This window comes from Vidua macroura, chromosome 10, assembly GCF_024509145.1.
Source record: "Vidua macroura isolate BioBank_ID:100142 chromosome 10, ASM2450914v1, whole genome shotgun sequence".
Taxonomy (NCBI): Eukaryota; Metazoa; Chordata; class Aves; order Passeriformes; family Viduidae; genus Vidua; species Vidua macroura.
Window position 1 is genome coordinate 24,992,337 of NC_071580.1, and position 21,656 is coordinate 25,013,992.

A 21,656-nucleotide genomic window follows, 5' to 3' on the forward strand; every position below is an offset into this window, starting at 1 on the left:
CTTCCAGGCAGCACTGGGCTCAGCAAGCACTGATGGATTCAGCTCCTCAGCTGTGGTACAGACAGAGAAGTAGAGACCAAATGTGCACAACCCCAGATTTTCCCTATGAGGGTACCCTGGTGGAGCCCCAGCCCAAGCAGGACTGGAGAATACCTTTGTGGGGTGTTCCCAGAAAAGGCTGGCAGGAGCTGTTCAGTCACCAGCCAGTGAGAGAAGTGGGTGAGAGCAATCTGCTGTTCCTCAGGAGAGCAGGCTTGCTCAGAGGGGAGTTGCTGTGTGTGGCCCAGGCCTGGGGAGGTCTAACCCAGGTGAGGCTCCTGGGGAGCTCTGAAGAGCAGCAGCTGCTGCTTTGCGGTGTTCCCAGAGAGTTTGTCCCCAGTGTCCCCAGCTGGTCTGGCAGGAGGACACCAATCCACACTTTGATTATGAATCTTCTTCAAATCACACCCCCCTTTTATTGAAGTAGTGACTCTTGAAAGAGGAATAATGTGCTTTGACTCTATGTTGTAGAAGGTTGATTAATTGTTTTATTATATCATCTTATACTATACTAGAACTATATCATACTAAAAAGATACTAAAGAAAAACCCAGCTCTGACCCAATTGGCCAGTCAATCCAAACAACCACCCCCAGTGTCCAATTAACAAATCACTCTTGGGTAAACAATCTCCATAACACATTCCACATGTGCCAAACAACAGGCGCAGTGAACAGAGATAAGACTTGTTTTCTTCTTTCTCTGAGCTTTCTCAGAGCGTCTCACAGCTTCCCAGGAAAAATCCTGGGAGGGAGAATCATGTCTCTGTTCAGAGAATGTGAATATCACACCCCTTTCATTGGAATTTGTTTCAGTCTCATAAAACATAATTTCTGTCTTAAATGCCCCAAGTTTCTGCAATAACGAAAGAGTGAATTTTTGGAAGCTATCAGTTTTGACTGCTGCATGGAAGAACTTGAGAATGTTAGTTACAAAGGTTCAAATATTAAATTATGAATGAAACAAACCTCTCTGTGGTTTATGAAATTGCTGTTGGTTCATGTCTTGATTTGAATAAAGTGGTAAATGTTACTGCTGGTGATAATGATAATCTGGCTGCTGTATTTTAAAACATAAATATTTATAATAAATTTTATTCCCCTTTACAAAACATTTTCTTTTTGTAAGTCCCCTGTAATGCGATGCTTAATTCTGATGGATATGGTTCCACTCACTGATGTATTATTTTTTCTGTTTTTCAGTTATACCAGCAGAGTTGTTTCCAATGGACTGAAGGCACAAATTGATAATCCAGAACTGAAGGTCAGAGGATTGGATCCACTCATCAGCAATTTAATTGAAAAACTTCAGCACTTTAATCAAGTAAGTAATTTTCCAAGATAAAACCATTTTATTGTGGAGCTGAAGGTAAAATCTCCAGTTGGAACTGCTCATGATATTCCACCTTCCAGGACTGTAGGCTGAGGTAGCTGTGGTGTGGGTTTGTGCTAAAGGTAGCTGAAGATGCCATTGTCCCTGTTGGGCTGCGAGCTCCAGTGAGGCACAATTCCCTGGCAGTTGCTCCCTGGCTGCTGGTGAGGAGCCCCAGGAGCAGGGGAGGTCTCCTCCCACAGTTCCATGGAGCCTGGGCTGCAGGCTGCTCCTGCTGGGACACTCCTGGGCTGGAGGACTGTCCTCTGTCTGTGCAGCTTCCTGCTCATCAGTGTCAGAGAGAGCTCTTTCCTGACCCAGGCATGGGGCAACTGAGAGGAGATTTAAAATTATTCCATTTTCAGTCTCATGTGAAAAGTGAGACAATACAGATGTTATAATTCATACCACCACAGTCAGAAGTCAACTATTTCCTAATTACATTATAAACATTTCTTGGCCTATCAGCTTTAGCCACATCATGCTGTAAATGTCTTAAAGTTAATAATCTAAAATTACCCCTTGTGGGTCCTACTACAGTGCATCCTTCATAGTTCTATTTCTCTGAAGTATCTAGTCTTACTTACAAGGCCATCCCTTGAAACTTATTTCTAGTTCCATTTCTCTTTCAACAATGTCTGTCCTATTCCATGGCATTTCTAAGTCAGCATTTCTTATCTCAAAGTTTGCATACAGATAAATACTATGTGAACCTTCTGTCAGGATTTGAAAATTCTCTTCATATCCATTTCCCACACTCAGTGGCATAGATGCCAAGAGATCAAACCCAAAATAAGCCAGTGAGGGTGTGACAACCACACTGTGAATGCTGAAGTCAGGACAGAGGGTGCTCTAAGATGAATTCATCTTGCCCCTAGAAAAACATTTCCTTCACAGGCCTTCTTCTCCCCAGAAGGACAGGTGACCTTCAGGTCTGTCAGATTTGTGATTAAGCTGTGCCTGCCTCTGCCATCTGTGTGGGTCCCACAGATGCAGTGGCATTGGAATAAATTACGTGGGACTCCATTTTCTTTGTGGTGGAAAAAGCTGAGTTTATTAAAAACCACAGGCTTTTATAGACAGCTGGGATACAGGTGGATCTGATTGGTGCTCAGTCAATATCCCTAACACCAGTGGCTAATGAGACACACCACCCTCTTGTAAACATTCTTAAGAGAAAACAACACCAGCTGCAAAGATCAAGAATTGTTTTAATTCCTTCTCTAGACTTTTCCAAAACTTCACAGAGCGATGTCTGGGAAAGTTTATCTGACTCTCTTCTCTGGCACTCCTGGTGCTGCTGCCACCCTCCAGAGCTGAGTGTGGCTCCCTGTGCTCCTGCCTGAGCACAGCTCTGGGAGCTCAGAGCTGGAGCTGACAGCTTTAGCAGAGATTGATTTTCATTTAGAGCAGGCATGTTCTGCTGGCAGCCTGCAGGAATGCTCACAGCACAGGTGTGTGCACATCAGTCTGCTCCTCATCTTCCACCATTGAAGAGCAATGCATGTGGGCATAGAAAGAGTGGGAAACCAACCCTGGTGGGTGGGTGTGCAGGAGGAAGAATAATCTGCACAGGTAAATCGAAGGAGGAGTTGCTGAGGCAGGATCTGGGAGGTTGTTAAGGCTGTGGCTGTGGCTGGGAGTCAGGAATTCATCTACTTGCTGCTGAAAAAGTACAATCCTCCCTTACCTCTCATCAACCAAATCTATAAATCCATAATCTAAGCTGTAATTAGTGTTTTTGTTAAATCTTTCTGGTCTCTAATATTCTCCTGTTCTGAAGGCTGCATTTTAGGGATGCTTTGTATCACACTGTTTGATTTAACTCACCGTGGGGGATTACAGCAAGCAGTCTGGTGCAGTACTTAATATTACACTGAAATAGGCATTATGTGGTCAGATTGATGAAAAAGCATAATTCATTATTCATCTGTCTTTGCATGTTATAGAGTGTTAATTTACTCTATAAATATTACATATATCCATCTGTGTAATAGTGCTCTATAAACACTGACAATAGGAAATAGTTAGAAATAGATTAAATCAAAAGTAGTTGTGTATTGGAAATTCTATTTCTTTGTCTGCTGTAGAAAAATAAAAATCTGCCTGGTCTGAGCTGCATACCAATTTTTTTAAGTAACATACATTTTAAAAACAGTCTCAAAATGCACTTTTTAGCCAGCAGAATAAAATCCAGCTCTTGGCTCTGTGTAAGTTGGAAGTGTTGCTTTTTGGTACTTGTAACAGTTTTAGGAGAATATCTTCGTTAAGTAAATGTAACTCCCATCAGATTGAGGTGCTTAGCAATAATGGATTCCAAGGGTAAAGGATTAAACAGAATACTGATTATTGCCCTAAGATGGTTTGTTCTTAAGTACTTAGAATAATATAAAATCCTTTGATCATAATTTTAGTAAGATTTCTTCAGAGATCAAAGCATCAAAGAAGTTGCTAAATATCTGAGGCTTTCACATACAACATCAAACACATGTAGCTGTTTTCTACTTCTTGGATTTTTGTTTCAGTTGTGATATTATTATACAAATAAAAACTGACAGTGAAAAGCCAATTAAATCAGGAGTTTAAAGTGTCATCAATAGTGTGTGTAGACTGAAGAATTATACAGAACCCCATTACTAATTTTATGGACAAATTGTTTTTTTTTTTAATAAGAATAACTTTTTAAAATTCTTTTTTAGTGATGTGTAGGGTGAAATATAAGCACTGCTCAAATAAGGTGTTGTGTGTGTATCTTGTGAAGCACTTCACATTTGCAGCACTGTTTGGAGCAGTGGTTGCACACAGAAGCAGTCCCAGAGGGGCAGGAAGCCTGGGGAGCAGAGAGTAAAGCCATGCCCACAATGTGCATCAGAGATGATGTTTTGTGCCTGGGCCCCAGCAATCTCCTACCACTTCAATAATATTCTAAACTACCCAGGAGAAAGCATATCCTTGGGTAAGAGAAAGGTGTGATGAGCTTTTTAAAGGAATAACATTTCTGTCTCAAGGAAACAAGCTCCAGCCGTGAGCTCTATCCCTCAGGGAGCCTGGACCTGTTGGATTTCACTTTCTCTCTGGTTTCCAGAGGTGTTGGAAATCAGAATTACCTGCTGCTGGATCAGTTTGCTGAGGCTGGGGAGAGCAGGATTAACAGGATTAATCAACAGGATTAATTTTCCTAAAAGATTTGCCTTAGCTCAGCAGTTGTTAACGATTTCTGGAGCAAATCTAATCACTGCTGTGTGTGATGGTTTCTCTTCCACCTTCTTCTTCCACTCCTCCTCCTCCCTGAGCAGCCTCTGTCAGGCCAGCAGGGCTTGGCCACTGTGAGCAGGAGTGGCACTGGCCAGGCAGAAGCAGCCAAAAATTCCCTCATTCAAATCCCACCCTGACTGGCTTTGCTCTTTCTGTGAGCTCCATATTATGTCCACGAAGGTAAAAGATCTAATAACTTCATTGACCCTAAATCTTATGGATGTGAACAAAACTCTTGTCCTGCTCCTGTTCTAGTTGGTGCATCCCAGCTCCAGCACGTTACAAATAATGTGTATGCAAGGCATCTTCCATTTCTGCTGTCATTTAGGCTGAAATGCCACTTTGTTGGAGATTATAGCAGCTCCTCATTTTTTTTTTAATCTGGGACTTAAATCCTCAGCACATCGTTGTTTTTTTTTTTTCCTAAAATGATTATGCAAATAGCAGGTTATTTTATATCCACTTGGCAAAGCTGGAAGTGAAGTGGAATTTAGAGAATATTATTCAACAATTACTGTTATTTGCATCCTTGACAGATACGGTGGTTGAAGGGTTTATTGTTAGTGGCTGATTCACATATCAATAGAATTACTGAGCTACAATTTACAGTAACTTCTAGTAATGCAAAAACAGATCAAGTGAAGTCCCAGGTTGATTTGGAAAAAGCAGCAGAAATCACATCTTTTCCTCCCTCTTTTTTGTGAATGGAACAGGTGTGAACCACCATTGATATTAAACACAATAATCCCCCATTGAACCTTCTTTGAGTGCTGCTTCTTGCCACAAAATCACACTTAAAATGTTTTAATTTTTTTCTTCAGCCTAATGCTTTTCATAGTTCAAACTAAACTGGTTCTCAGGCCAAGGTTAAAAATCCTCAAGGATCAATTACACTGGGAAGAAATGAGAATGCTGGGAAAAGTGGAAAAGCTGTGACTGTACCTTTACTAGCAGAGAGGTATCAACATTCTCAAGGGATTATAATATAATAGGTATTATACAAGTTTGACTTATTTGGTTTTTGTCAGCCTAAATCTACTCTTGACAGGTTTTGTGAATCAGTATGTTTTGCTCTTGTCAGAGATGAATGCTTAGGGCATGGCTGGAGTTTAAGGCAGTGCAATAACCTAGTGCAGAAAATGAGAGTAATGTCAAAGCAAATCTTTCTGAATGTGGACCCATGTACTTTATATTTTTTCTCTGCCAAAGTCTCATGGATCTGCCAGCTGAGCTAAGAAATGCATGCAAGTTAATTCCTTTCAGACATCTATACAGAGGATTCTGTTAGAGCAGAGTTCAAAAGAACAGCTGAGATGTTTCGTTCCAGTAATATGAGCCAGCCATAATTTAATCTTGAAAGTGAATTTAGTTGGGTTATACAATAGGGAATAATACAATAAATAATTTAAGTAGTACTTAATTTAAAAGTGTGTATTTTTTTAGACATCTATAAAATTTATTACGTTGTAGAGTTTTTATATGAGATGTGAGTGGAGACAAGTTGGTTTGATTTTTAGCCAAAGTTGTAGCTGACTTGGACTAGGATTCAGAATTTTCTGTTCTTCATTTCATCCAGTGAGAGCACAGGAGGACAGGCATCACCTGAGAAAGATTGTTGCTTTCCTTCCTCTGTCCCCTGGCATTTCAAAGCCCCAAAAGGCTTTGAACAGGTACCACTGCTCGTCCCCCATATCCCTCCCCAAAGCTGTCACTGTCACAGAAAAGGGCATTTTCTCCCTCCCAGCCAGTGGCAGCTGCTCCAGACACAGCAGAGGTGTCAATTCCCCAGGGCAGCTGTGCCAGGCTCTGGGGCAGAGAAGGCTCAGAGGTGGATCTTGCCTCAGCTTGTCTGCAGTCAGGTAAAAGGCACTTTTTCATTGAAGGAAACACCTCTGCAGCTGTGCTGGTCCTTTTGGAATTCACCTCACTGGGAAGGCATTAACAGCCCTCACCACCTTTGTCTCCCAAAACAAACAGCAGGGATAATTGAATTAATACCACATTTATTGGCAGATTAATGAATAGCACCAAGACATGCACATACTAGAGGAAAATAAAGACAGAATTAATGAAACCTGAAACAATTATGTTTAGGATCTTGTGAAGATGAACTGTATTGTTTTGGTTTTTTATTTCCTGCCCTGCTGTATAAAAATTATTCACCCTTATAGTCAAATAAACTATCATCTCAGATTACATCATCAGTTACACAAAGTTTGTTTCTCATCCTGGTTTTTTTTCAATATGTTTGTCCTTACTGGATTCATGGGCAGTTTTTCTTCTTCCCTGCTAAGTTAAACATGTCTTTGCTTCCAGATATAGATGCTGAATGTTCAGCTCTGAGATCAGTTATGATCTTTTTCATAATCCATATGCAATGAAACAATTCATCCCAATGCTTGAAACAATCCAGTTTACTCAAAGACTGAGAATGATCTTTCTCTGTGGGGTCTCTTCTGTATGGTTTTCTATTTCTTAGGAAATATACATATATATATATATATGTAAAAGCAGAGCAGCTGACAGTGATTTAGTCACTGGGCTGTTCATCTGGAGATGTGGGATCTCCTCTTTCAGGGCTGGGCAGCTCCAGGCTGTGGGCCGTGGTTTTCTTCTCTCCAATCCTCTTGGATTTTAGAAAGAAAAGTCATTTTGAAGCTCTAACCTTGGTGCTGTTGTGGCACTAAAACTCCTGTCAAAGCCAGAGGTTTGTCCATGAATCAGAACAGGAGAATTCTTTCTAGTCCAGTACACTGAAAAAACATCACTGGAACATTGTTTTATGGGCAGCATATGTTAAAATTGTAATTTGGTGCTAATTGAGATACTTACCATCCCTGGCTGAAATCAGTTAACTTTTGCTGGTCTAAGGGCTGCAGGTTATTTGTTTGGTTTTGTTAAACATAGTGACTTGAGATATAATTAAATAATTCTAATTAGAACTGAGAAATTACCTTTTAGTACTAGAACCAGCATCAGGATTTCTGTAGAAACAGTAATGTGAAATACTGGCTCCACTAAAATAGAATTTAGCATTTTAAAACAAGAAAATCTAAACCTCAGTGTAAATCCAGCATATTGTATTATATGGTAGCAAATATATAATGCTAAAATGGCCTTTTATTATTCATGTGTTGTGTCTCAGAGTGTGCTGTGTTATTTGTCTTGCAAGCCTTCTCAGAAATTATTTGCCCTGATGGACCATTGTATGTGTTGTTTTGCTCATTGTGGGAAATTAGTCTTAATAAATCAAAATCACATATTGAATCTCAGTAGTGACTTGAGCCAAGTGGGGGAGAGGAGGGCAGAGCTACTGTTCCAATCTAGAGCTGAGCCAAAGCATTTCACATACAGAAAAATATGGCTGGGATGAGTCTTACCCTAAAAAAAAAAAAAAAAAAAAAAAAAAAAAGGGGTCTGTCCCTTGGGGTGGGTGCCCAGTTCTTGCAGCTGCTGAGTGAAGCCTGAGCACTGGGAAGTGTTTTGGATGCTCTGGTGGAATTGCTGAGGAGAGGATGGTGGAGGGATCTGCTGTGAGCTGACCAGGGAAAGGTGGGAGCACGAGGGCTGCAGTGAGCACCAGAGGCCGGGAGTTGTTACTGCACTTCCCTTTCTGGGGGTCCCAGAGTGGAGGACTCATGGATCTGGCCTATTTGATTGGATGCTAATTGACTTTTTTATAGACAGAAAGTCAGCAGTCATCACTGAATTAATTAACTGAAATTACAAATTCTCTTCTATGTAAATACTTATTTTCTTCTTTTAACTATATTTTCTGATCACTCTAGTAATTCTGAGTTACGTGCATTGTCTAAGTAATTACCATTAGAAGTGAGATCATGGTATTTACTTTTGACCTAATTCCTGAGGTACAATAACTTGCTTATTTTTGGAGGTGGTAAGTTTAGCATAATAGGAAAAGAAAGCAGAGCTATATGGGCTAATCATTGTTTTCTTTAGGGTAAAGGTCTTCAAACAATTGATTGATCATTGTCCAAAAGCAAGAACAGGGTCATTTTCCTCTCTTTCTGTTCTGCTCCTGAAGGGAGCAGCCAGGCAGAAAAAGCAGGGCAGGAGAATAGGACTGAGGCCATCTAAACCCCAGACTTGTCCTCTAGAGCCTAAGTGGAGCTGCACTGCTGGTGATGAGTGGATTAATGCTGCTGAAGTATTCAGCCACTTCCTGCGGGAAATCCTGGACTCCAGAGCAACTGACCAATGTGATCAAGCAGAAGCCCTTTATTGTTTACATTACACACATATTCATAGATTCTACAAACTACTGAGTACACACTTCTTGATTGGTGCCTTTGTCTTGTTCACTCGTTTTCTGCCTGCATTTCTCAGAGTGTGTGATTGGTTCACACACAGTCCAGGTGTTCCACAGCCCTCTGTTATCCAGTTCTTGTGGTCTTGGTATTCGGTTTCTCAGCCTCTTCTTTCTTACTTCAGCACAGTTTCTGTTCCAATAGCCTTGATGAATTCCTGAAGCTCTGATAACAAACTTAGAAGCAGGCTGACTGCTGCACACTGTGGCCTAACCCTTGCAAATACATTGCAACAACTTCCCAGCTCCAGCAAACAATGAGGTTCCAGCAATAATTTGGGTTGTGTTGCAGCACAGCTTGATGAATCCGACCTGGGCTGGAAGCCAGCTCATGTGTCCGTGTGGGAGGCTTCCCTTACCTGGATGCCTGATTTGGCTGCCCAGTGCCAGCCCCAGAAGCTCCCTGCACAAGCCAGCAGCTCAGGAGCAGGTCCTGGACAGCACCTGCAGCCCTCCGTTTTGGGTTTCTTTGCTGTCGCAGCTCCGTGTGAGATGGTTCTCACCTGTCTGCCCAGGCAAGCACCCTTTGAATCTGTGTCCTAGTGAAACTGCAGGCTGTGGAGAGTTAAAACCTGTGAATGCTTGGTGCCATGTGTGCTCATGGGATCACTCATGTCCTTCTTGGAGAGCAGAAGAGCTGATGGTTGGTGTAAGGTGAGGTTGTCCAAACTTTCCAGTGTTACTGTGTAGTCTCTGAAGGAGAAGACAGGGCCATGAGCAAGGCAAAGGAATTACCCTGCTCTTCTATCAGTGTCTATTGCCTTACACTTTGGAATTTAGAGAGCAAGGCTGAATGCTGGAGAGAGGCCATGCCAGGAAGAGCTTTTCTCTTCTACTTAGGAAAACATTCACAAGTAATTAGTAAATAGGAGGACTAAAGGAAACAATCCTCTTGTTTCAGGCAGAACCACTGGTGTGAAACAGCATTTTTTGTCACTTCAAAGAAATTCAGTCTTAAAATAGGCCTGTTTTGCTTCTGACACTCTGGCACTGTTTTGGCTTTGTGCACAGTACTTGTGAGGGTTTGAGTCTCTTACAGCTCATACAGCCCTGGGCCAGGCTGAGAGTTCACCAAGCCCAGAACTGATCCTAGGTTACCAGACTCTCATTTTCCTCATCTCTTCACAAGCTCCTCTGCCAAGTTGGAATCAAAAAAGCAAGATGTGTGTAGGTGCATCAACCTAATTAGTGAAATCAAAAAGCACCAGTTTGACACGATCACTCTTGCTACTGCTCTTTTATCAAAAGCATGGTTGTGCAGACCTCCTGGAGCTTCATTTCAGCGTGTTCCCCAAAGCAGGGGGATCCCAGAGCTGTGGGTGCTGAGGATGGCTGGGCTGGGCTGGGCTGGGCTTGGCTCCCCAGGTGCAGGGAGGTGCCCTCCTGCCCTCTGCCCCATGACAGAGCTGGGAGCCTTCTGCCATCCTGACCCTGAGACACTTCTCCTTGAGTGCAGCTACTCCTGCTTCTCCAGGGAAACACTTCTCCATCAGCAGCATTAATTCTGTGTGGCTGCCAGCCTGTTTTCTCCTTGCAGAGCTCGATGCTGCACATTGATATCCCTGATCAGAATTCCCACAGTGAGTTTCCCATCAGACACCAGAGGCTGAGAGGCACCTGCAGCCTTACCTGCCTGCTGGCTGACACGAGCCAGCATGTAGTGAGCACAGCAGTGAGTTTTGTAGTCTTTTCTTAATAAGGTACAGAATGGCTAACTGTCTCTTGTTATAAGATTTTTAAAGTTAAACTATCTAATTAGGAAATGACACTTACATTATTTTCACTTTTAGCCTAATAACTAATCACTTGATGTCTGCAATGGGGACTGTTCTGTCTAATTATAAAAAATTACCTAAACCTATGAAGAAGAAGGAAGAAGAAGGTAAAGGAGAACAATTAGCTACCGCTCTAAAACCTCTATCTTGCCTTATCTATATTGCTATATCCTAAAACTCCAAACTCTTAAGTTTTCTACTCTGTGATGTTACACACTTCTAATTAAACTACACACCCATAATCTCAGTGCTATCATTCCATTTTGGAAGCCTTTTCTACAGTCTCAGGTCAAATGTAGTGCTGTCCTGGGGGTCAGTGCCTGTCAGTAGAGAAAGTCTGAAATTCTCGGCATCCAGAACTCTAACCCATGAGGTGTGAGAGAACCATCTCATAGGGAGTATCACTTCAGTTTATAACTGCTTGCTTCTTATTTTTTGCCTCCTTGCTTTCGTGTCAAGACTTGGAGGTTTGCAAAGATCAGATATATTGACTTCAGCTGATAAGAAAAGGTTGAGTAGGAATTTTACAAACCCTACCACACTCTTATTTTCACCGTCTGTTACTTTTAGGAGCATATAGACTAATCTCTACCTTCCTTTTTGACTGGCCTTTCTTACCCGTATTGAAATGTTTTGTTTCTGAAAATCAGCCTCATCTGAGTCAATTTTACAACAATTGAGTTAGTTGTATTATTTAAAGGCACGACAAACTGAGTGTATCAGCTGATTTCATTCTACTCCAGACAGTCTGTGCGGTTTGCTCCTAACTCAATTCAGCCCTGTGCAGGTACAAGGCCAGCATGTGGGCTGAGGAGGAAAACCTAGCAAGGAATGTCTTTGGTCCTAGGAGACTATGGCACAGTTTTCCTTTTTTTTTTTTTTTTTTTTCCCTTCTTTTCTCTGTTAAATGTTTATTATTTCTTATCTATGTTACAGTCTTACAAGTTGTGAGTTCTACAGCAGTCTACTAACAAGCTACAAAATGTCTAACTCTCTTTCTCTCTGAGGTATTTTAAGGCTAAACTATCCAGTTAAGAAATGGCACTTAAATTGTTTTCACTTTTAACCCAATAACCAGCCACTCATGCCCCACCATGCAGACTTTTCTGTCCAATTACACAAAACCACCCAAACCCATGGAGAAGAAGGTGAAGAAGGAGCAGCCTCCACCCTAAAACCTCCATCCTTCTTTATATGTATTACTATATTCTAAACCCTTAAACTCTGAGTTTTCCACCATGTGATATTACACACTTCTATTCAAACTCCACACCCACAATCCCAGTGCTATCATTCCATTTTGGAAACTTCTCCATGGCCTCAGATCAAATGCAGTGTTCTCTTGGGGGTCCAGTGCCTGTCAGCACAGAAAGTCTCAAATTTTCAGCAACCAGGGTTCCAGCATATTGTTCTATCTGGATGGTTAGGAATGGTAAAAATCAGACCTTCCTCAGCCTTCTGTACAAGTCTAGGTCCAAGCCAGCATTGTGTGTGCTGGCTTATGTGGTGCTTAAATGACAAAATGCAGAGACCCCCACAGAGTGATGGGAATGGCTGTCATGTAATAGCCAGTTGAGATTAAAGGCTTTTTTTTCAAAGTGCATTAGCAATAAACTATTTTTAGAGGCATATATTTTAATTCTGAGTCTTCTAGCATCTTGTACCAGCATTTACTAGACTGTAAAGTTACTACAGAGTAGTAGATAATTTGAGATTGGAAGGGACATTCGGGAGACAATCCAGCCTTCTGTTGAAAGCAGGGCTTCAGATTAGGTTATCCAGGGCCCTGTAAAACCAGGTCCTGCATCATTCCAGAGGGAGAGATTCCATCTCTTCCCTGGTGCCCCTCTGCTTTGTATTTGCTTGCTTGTTTATCTATTTGGAAATAAGTACACTGCTCTTAAATGCCTCACTTCTTCCTGTTTATTGTGTTCTCAGGGTCCAGCTTGAATTCCAGGACAATAAGTCATGGGCACAGTATAGGCACTTTGTACCTTTATACACTGAAATATGTTCTAGTGTATAAAACAGGAGCATTTATGTGCTCAGTAGTGAGGCACCTGGAAGTTCTGCTTCCTACAGGAAAACATCCAAAGGAAATGACAGCCAAGGCAGACAGTGTGTCTCCAGATCTTGTGTGAAGCTGATTCCTGTTGGGACTTGGATTCCCAGTAGACAGGTGAACGTAAGTAAATGGAGAATACTGATTAAGCAGCAGCCACCTCATTTTCAGAGCACAGAATTTGCATACACTGGCGGGTGGGAAGAAAATTGACTGTGCACATGGTGCTGGGAAAGCCTGGGGTGTTACAGCGAGGAACCACTTGCTCATTATTTTGAATAGCAATGAGGTGTGTGTAAGACCCTGTGTGCCACAGCTCTGGTGGGTTTGCAGACAGCTCTGCCTCCTGAACAGAGGTGGGACTTCCACCTTTAATTGTGATTTCATGGTGGAAAATGCTGCTTAAAGATTGCAGCTCTGTAGTCCTGAAAATGTCTAGGTCCTCAGTTTCTATGCCCCTAACCACCTCAGGATTTGGCTGGCTGGAGTGTCTTGCATTGCAAATATGATATATTCACTATGCACTGTTCAGTGACACCTCCAATCTATCCTGCTTTCTGGACTGTATGCATTTTAAATGAGATAATACATTTATTTCACTTGCCTTTTTGCTGCATCTGAAATGAGCCTGTGCCTCAGTACAGTTATGTGGGAGTGGCTCTATTTGGAGCAGAGTATTCCCAGTCCCATATGTCATGGATGAACTTGTCATTATGCAGAACAGTGGCCCAGGAGACCATTCTGAGTCCCTTCAGAAATGGGGAGCCTTGGTGTTGCCTTAACACTGGCAGCAAAGTGAGGGATGAGAGGCAGTGATTCATGTGCATGAATTGCACACTTCCATCACAGTTCCCCCAGGCTGGCTTGGGAGCTGTGCAGACAGCCCAGGCATCACTCTGGAGGAAAGCCATCCTTTGGGCAGTCTGTTATCACCTACCTCTCACCCAGGTGCTTCCCCAGCCCAGAGGTTTGGGGTCAGTGCTCAGGGAGCAGGAGCCTCTCCCAGACAGGTGCAGGAGGTGCCTGCAGTGGTGCAGGGCAGCAGTGCAGTTCTGTGCCTCTCACAGCAGCTCAGAGCTCACAAGAAGATAATAGAGCAGCCTTGGGGAGTGTTTGCAAAAGGTAACATTGGTCTAGTAAAGCAAACGAGAGCCAGCATGTGTAACTGTGCTCAAGCCCAGAATCAATCTTTACCTGTGTCCCTAACTCGAAAGATGTAACTAATGGCACTGGCTGCTCACACTGTGTGGAATTACAACTATATGCATGCTCAGAAGTAAGCAGGATGCAGGGCCTGTGAGCCTTCTGAAGATGAACTCCTGGTGTATTTGTTGCCTTCTTTGAGAGGTTAAATCAAAATCTTGAGGCTTTTACTCCATTACCCTTCTCCATTAACAACAGTAGGAATTAGGGGGTTCCTCTGGCGAGGCTCACAGTGACCTCTGCCAGCCCACTCTCCTTTAGCCCCCCCAGCTTTCTCCTCATGTGCTCCTGCCCGGGTGTTCGTGTGTGTCAGGCTCACAGCAGTGTGCAAACCCCAGCACACACGGAGACACCCCAGAGGGACAGGTAACAGGCTTGAATTGTTTAGAGCAGCCACAATGTGTCCTCAGTCTTACACGGTTCAGGCACATCTGAAGATGACTTTAGGTCGGCCTCTACATGATTTTAACATGTGTAACTAAAAGAAAAATACCCAGATGTACACAATCTGTTGTTTCCAACATTTAGGAAAGGTTTCCAGCTTATTAATTATTATTAATAATTCTGATATGGAAGATTTCTTTCTATGTGATGAGAACTTTTTCACAGTTGTACAAGTATGTCTAATAACTAATTGAAGTGGATTCAAATGACAGTCAAATTTGAACAGAGCTTTTAATAGCCAGAAGCAAATAAGCAGAATGTAGCCTGCTGATAAGGAAGCAGGGAGTGTTTTGAATGCTGCCATATGTCCAGATACAAGTGATCAGCCTTGCAAACAGAATCAGAAAGTGCTCAACATCATTCCAGGGCTATGTCTTGTTTGCTTTCAGGACCTATAAGAGGAGCCTCTCAGAGCAGTTTTTCAAAATGACATGTTCATGGGAGTGAACTGGAGACAAACAATGTCATTACTGGGCAACGTAATGAAATATGGCTGGAAAATGAACCTGAGCCATATTTGATGTGGCATTTGAAATAAGATAATCTAATAATATCAAATGGGTTTCAGAAGGGTAAATGGAAAGCTTGAGGTTTGTCTTAGGCCTTATAATTGGGGCTGGATGAAGTCATAAAGGAGCCAGGGGCTGTGGTGAGCTGCAGGCACTTTGAACCCCTTGATGAAGCTGACCATTTGTGCCAGTCCCTCAAATAAAAGTTTAATGTTAAGGAGCTGTGTTGCATGAAGTTCTGGTCTCAAGGGTAATTCTGAGTCATGCAGCACCATACAGAAGTTCTAACTGAGGTGTATAAAATTAATCACTTTGAGTATTAAAGTTCAATTTTGGACTTCAGTTAGAGTGGTTATGAACCGTATGAAGCAATATTATACTTCCTGATTATAAAGATTATTTTAGTTATTTATTAAAATATTTTGAGGGGTTTTTTTTGTCTAGCTTTGCTAATCACTTCCAAGCACTTGGTAGACTAGAAATTGCATACCAATAACCAGCCATACAGAATACTTTCTGTGTTGGTAATATGATATATTAACTAATAATCCAAACAAAATGTAATAAATTGCTGCTTAATTCTGAGACAGTCAAGCAGAACTAAATATATTCAATTTCTTTGAAAATGTGAATAATTTCTTTTGGAAATAAGAAGTTTCTCTTTAGCATCGAAGTGTAATGGTAAAAGCCAGAAAGTCGTGAGTGCACACTCAGGAAATGGGATTAGCTGGTCATAAACCATCTCGGGTCAGTGGGCAAAGAAAAAGCACTTTACAATTTCAAAGGTAGCAAAAGTAAGAAAAGAAAAATACTGAAGTGAATGAAGGAGAAAATATGACATGTAAAAGTCAATTGGAAGAGCTAAATGGTGCAATGCAAAACCTGTGACAGGTAGGGCCCAGGAAAATAACAAAGTGCCTTATTTAATAAGGAGGCAAAAAGTAGCTCTGTGCAACATTTCCGTTCCAGTAAAGGCTTTGACATTTCTGGGCTGTGTTCTTTTAGGCAGCCCAAGCTGCCCTGCCTGTCTGCTCCTCCAGCAGCATTTGGAAGTGATGGAGCCCAACCACATTTCCTCAGCCTGTTTAGCTGTGCAGGAGGTTTCTCTCCTTGCCCATTCCTCCTGTTTCAGGAGGTTTTGAGCTACACTGACAGGTTAGCACATATGGCAGCTTGATTCCTGGGAAAAGATTCCTGGAAGGAATGCCTGAGTGATGCACCGTGAGCATGTGAGCAGGGCAGAGGATGCAGGGTGTTGTGTTCAGCCTGGGAATTGCCTGGGCACACTTTCAGCTGGGACTCTGGCCTGGTGCTGTTTTGATTAACTGAGAACAGGTTTGTGTGGGGATGCTTTTTTATATCAGTTCAGGCAGGGAAAAATTTGAATGACTGTAATCTGGGGTGAGCTAAAATAGTTCCATATGAACTGTCAGGCTGGAGTTAAACTGGTGAAAAGGAGTGTGCAGTTGCTGTGCTGCCTGCTGCTAGGCTCTGGCAGTTTCAGAGAGTTCATATGATCAATACATTTGTTCTTCTGGCTGGTACACAGAGAAACAACAAGATCATTTGCTAGAACCTCGAATCCAAGGAAATTTTGGTCTGTGCAGAAAACCTGAGGAGACCGGTTTGCATCCCAGGGCAGATTCCAGCAACATTTTTTATGGGGGATTAAAAGGTATCAAAAAAGAGCAAGTCTGGCCTGGTCTCTATTAATATTGTGGGTCTGAGTGTCACAGAATGTTTCCATGGCTGTGGACAGACTCTAGAGGATAAGAGAAGGCATTGGTTCTCTCCTACTCTCATTTTTTCGCTCTTCCTTCTTCTCATCCCTGCTGTAAATGAAATGTTTAATTTTGCCCGTGGTAAGTGGGTGACAGGAGCAGGGTGGAGCAGAAGCCCCACGTGTGTGAAGCAGCCCATCTGCCTGTGGGGGTGTGGGGGAGCCTTGGCCGTGCTTCTCCTGGAAGAGTCACGTGGGTGGAGGATGCAGTTTGGGGATGTGGCAATTCACTGTAAACCCCAGAATTCAGGTCAGTCTCAGCATCCCTCTGTTCTGGTTGTATCAACCGTTCAAATAATGGTCAGTAATATGAATTTAGCAAAGCTGGAACCTCAGTGTCTGTCAGAGGGAAGAGCAGTAAGAGGCAGATTTAGCAAATTCACATTTAGTCCCTGGCTTCCGCCTTGGATGTGGGTTAAACCCTTGACAAGCACAGCTACAAGCACATAACAGTTCCATTGCTGCAGTTAAATCAGCCAAGTTTCTCCCACCATTTTGGAAGCCCCATAAGAGGAGTGGGAGAAGGCAGGGTTAGTCTGGCTCCTGAAGAAAAAAATGGCATTGATTTCCTAAAGAACACAAAATCCTGAAAACTCAAATGTATTATAATTTTCCAGTCTAGGACTAAACAGAAAATTGCAACATGAGTCCTGACAACATGAAGGACTGAGGAAGAATTTTGTCTTTTTCCTCTGAGCCCCTCCCTCACCCCAGAATACTCATTAGCACCTGCGAGTCTGCAGTGCTTGGTGGCAGCTCAGTCTGTGGTTTGAGGATGCTGTTCCTCACTGTGGCTTTATACAGCTTTTGGATGAGGCAGAAATCAGATGAAATACCTCCAACAGCTTGAGCAGGCTTCCATCATATCTGGACTTTGGTGGCTTTCAGAGAGCTGTCAGCTGTGATCTGCTGGGTTGGCATCTGTGGATGTGTGTATATGTATGGAAATAGTTTTGAGCATCACAGACTGAAAACAGCAGAATCAAAAGCTGCTTGCTCAGTTGGATGCTCACATGCCACTGCAAACTTTGTCAGTACGTGGTTACCTGTGGCTGTCACACTGACAGGAGATTTTTCTCCCTCTGTGTCTGAAAGAAGACAAGTGGCTGGTTATCCACAAAAAACCTTTTTTCTGCCATCTGCTGCGCTCATTTCCCAGGCAGAGAGTTCACTCTGGACAGCAGCATTTCCCACTATGAATCCTCCAGGCCCACTGCAGTTCCACGGTTGGTACTTGATCCTTTAAAAGCATCTTATCCCTTCTACCCTGCCCTCTGCTCACCTTCACGTGTAGTTTATGGGTGCCTTGGAGGGGCTACCTGGAACAGAGGTTAAGAGAACTAAAAGAATTAGTTAATTAAGAGAACCTAGACAAGATTCAGAGAATAAAGTGGGTATTTATTGAAGGCACCCTGGGCAGTCAGAAGCCTCCCAGAGGCTGCACCTAAGGTGGACAATGGGCACCAGTTTTTCAGACAATTAAAAGTTTGGTCCATTCACATATCAGGGGTTAATCCTCCAATTACAGCTTCAGCTAATGAAGTAATTTACCCCCAGTTTGCTCCCCCCAATTCACTTTTGTTTGTACTTTTTGGGGCCTGAGGCTGTGGAGTGACCTTGGATCTCAGGCCCAGAGGGATTGTTTTGTCTGACCAAAATGTGAAAACAGTTGACTAACACTATTATGCACTAATGCAGCACAGGATCTGAAAAATAGAAAAGCTAAAATCCTAAGGCATCATTCAATAACTATTATTTCATATTCTAGCCAAGACAACATCCTCTCTTTAAGGTTTCTAAGCTCACTGAGTGTTTAGGCTGGGTGCCACTTTTTGGAGCACTGCTCTAACATGAGACAAAAGTCTCAGCAGCATCTGATGGCGTTGCTCAAGTTCATTTGTTGTCAGGATATTGTAGCTCTTGACTAAGGCAGAGGTCAGAAATGCCTGTTCATGTCTTTAGATTAAAACGTGACTTCCCAAATCTAAATTTGCCGTGGTTATGTACAGCTACATCTGCAGGGGACACAGGACTGTACATGACTGTGGCAGACAGGTTTTGGCTCAAAGCTGCCCTTTGTACAGGGACTAGAAAGGGCAAATCCCTCCAGCTCCTCTGAAGCAGCAGCTGAGTTCTGGGTGTTCCTTTGTGAATACTTTTGAATTGATACACCAAGTGCTCTGCACATCCCAGTAGAAAGACCCGGTATAACCAATCTTACAGCCTTATAATACAATTTAGTGGAAATTTTCAATCTACAGGCAAGAATTTATGTTGTTGAGTGTTTCAGGATGCCAAGTTTCTACACACTTCTGTAACTTTACACTTTACCCTTGCAAAGTACGACCTTTACAGGGGTGCAGATCTGAAAAGGATTTTCTGTCCTTGAGATCTATCTTTTTCAGGCCTTTTGGGAGGTTTTTAGACACACTTATTGTTCTGGATTCTTTTAATTAAAAATGTGTCAAGGGCTGCCCATTAATTCCTTGCTATTCTCTGTTGGCCTGCCCTATCCGATATTCATTGTGCAAGAAGATTGTACTATTTAAATTTGGATCTCTGCAGCATCCCTGGAGCTGGTTCCTCTCCAAAAATGAGAATTATGTGGCTAATTTTGTGTGGTATCTTTAAATACAGGCATCTTGCAACTCATTATTTTCTTTGAAGGTAAAGGTTCCCTTCCATCTCTCCTCAGATTGTAAGGGTATAACTTCAGGCAAACGAGTGCCTTTCAAAGGGTTGGGTGGTTAGGTTGTTTTGTTGGGTTTTTTTCCTCTCACCATTGCAGAAAATGTTGAATTGTTGTTGCTGTTAGAAAGCAGATAATCTTCTCCCATAGTTGCAAGTTCTTTGTGTTCTTTTAATAACAATTGAAAAAGCTGGTGAGAGGGGAAATGGTTGCAGCAGAAATAACGGGGGAAGTTCACTGGTCCAAATGCTGCTCACATGGCATTTCCACGTGTCAGAAGCTCAAGTGTTTCTTCTGGAAACCAGGGCATAGGCCTGGGAAGTGTTTGCAGCAGATGCCCAGACTGGAGCAGAGCTGGCATCACTCCTTGGCATGCCTTGTGAGCAGTGGGTGAAGGTGACCAGTGCAGGGCTTGCAGGTTGTCCCCTCCATGGGGCTGGCACACAGGTGCAGGGAGGGGCAGCACGCCCTGCTCAGCATCAGGGAGTGAACAGCTTGGGGCATTGCTCAGCCTCCCAGAAACTCTTGAACCTGTCAGTCATTTCAACCACTGTTTTAGCCTCAAAACAATAAAACAAATTGAGACCATAGAAGGTGAAGGAGAATAGGTGTTTGGAGAGAGAGATCCTGCTCATGCCCCACAGACAGAAAGGCTGAGGTGTGTTCTACTTCTCAAAGAATCCACATTAAGGGGAAGGAATGAGAAGTCTCCATGTGGCTCAGCTGTGAGAAGAGCCTCAGTCAGGTCTCCTGCTTTAGTACAGGTGAGATAATCCAGCCATGAACACAAAACCAAAGGTGCTCAGGCTGCGTTCTGCTTCCCACAGAACATCTCGTTCATTTGTGCTTGTGTTCAGTTGTGCTTTCTCTGTTACACTCAGCAGTTTGGTGACCAAAAATGTGCTTAAACTTGGTTGTTCCCTGGGCTGGAGAGTGAGAGCAGTTAAACTCCTTACTGTCAAATAAGTAACTCCCTGTCCTGTTCTTACCCTTTCCAGCCATTGCTTTCTGCTGTCTCTTCTGTGTAAATTGATCTGCAACCCAAACACTGAAGATTTGTGTGTTGGGTTTGTATTTGCATAACTAACACAGTAATGATTAAGAATTGTTAAGAGCTTCACTTCACTGAAAGGAAAATGTTCTCTGTGTATTTTTCAGAGCAGAATTTGAGTTTCTCACATAGTGTACAGCAGCCTAATGTGTCATCTTGGACCATTGTGGGGTAATGGTTACATGCTGAAAGTTAATTTCATTTCAGAAAGGCCTCGCTGTGCTAAGAACTGCTCATTCCCACTGCTTCCAGAAAACCTAAATTGACAGCTCAGGAAGGAACTCTCCCCTGGATGTCACATTTAAGTTTCTGTGCTTTTCTATGGATTGTTCATTTCATTGAACACATTGGACCATAAATTGTATAACTGAGGGGTGATGTCACATATTTGACAGCTGTCAGTCACATATTGTGCTTTTTGGACTGAATGACTCTGAATTATTAATGTTTCAGATGCCACAGAGCCTCTTTAATGCTTCAAATGCAAGAGAGCTTTGTTAGAAAACTCTCAAAAACCTAGCTATTGTTTTTCACGTAGACCAACAACGTGGCAATAATTAGCAATGACAGATGATTACACACTGAAAATGATCTTCAGAAAGCCAATCCCATGTAAGTGCAGTTCCCACCTTAAAGGGAAGCTGAGGTGTTCAGGCAGGCAGGAAAACCACCAAAGAAGAAACACAAGAGAAATCCCCCTGAGTTACAGCTTGTGATGCTACAGCTCTCAGCTTCTGCTCAAGAAACCAGTTACTGTAGCCTGTAACTTTTGGGGCAGATTTGTGAAAAAAATGTGCAAAATCGCAACTTTTTGAAGAAGCCCAGGTTGGGGAGAAGGGCAATGTCTCTGAAGCAGCCTTCAAAGTCCAAGCAGAAATATTTCAGAACCAGTCAAAATGTGATTGTTTCTGTAAATTCATGTGCCTGGTGTTTGGATAGCCATCCTCCTAAAATCTGACTTATTGGCTTGAGAATAGAAACCCGTTCTTTCTACAGGGCTCTCCTGAGGGAGTTTGTCACTACAGAGCCAGAGCAAGCCTGGGGTTGGGAACAGACTTGCTGAGCCTCCAGTCCTCCCTCCTTGCAGGCTGGCTCCAGGGTAGTGAGGCAGACTTTGCTCTCTGGTGGGGATTCCTGGGGGGTGTCCCCAC

General features: G+C 42.7%; 1 protein-coding gene across 6 annotated transcripts in view; it reads left to right on the forward strand.

Annotated features, from left to right (window-relative positions):
• Positions 1 to 21,656, forward strand: part of LOC128811910 (glypican-5-like) — a 434,871-nt gene that overhangs the window by 266,006 nt on the left and 147,209 nt on the right. For all 6 annotated transcript variants that reach the window (XM_053985864.1, XM_053985866.1, XM_053985863.1 and 3 more), the window contains one exon: positions 1,242 to 1,362. In XM_053985864.1, coding sequence (XP_053841839.1) covers positions 1,242 to 1,362 — 121 coding nt within the window. The remainder of the gene's footprint in view (positions 1 to 1,241; positions 1,363 to 21,656) is intronic.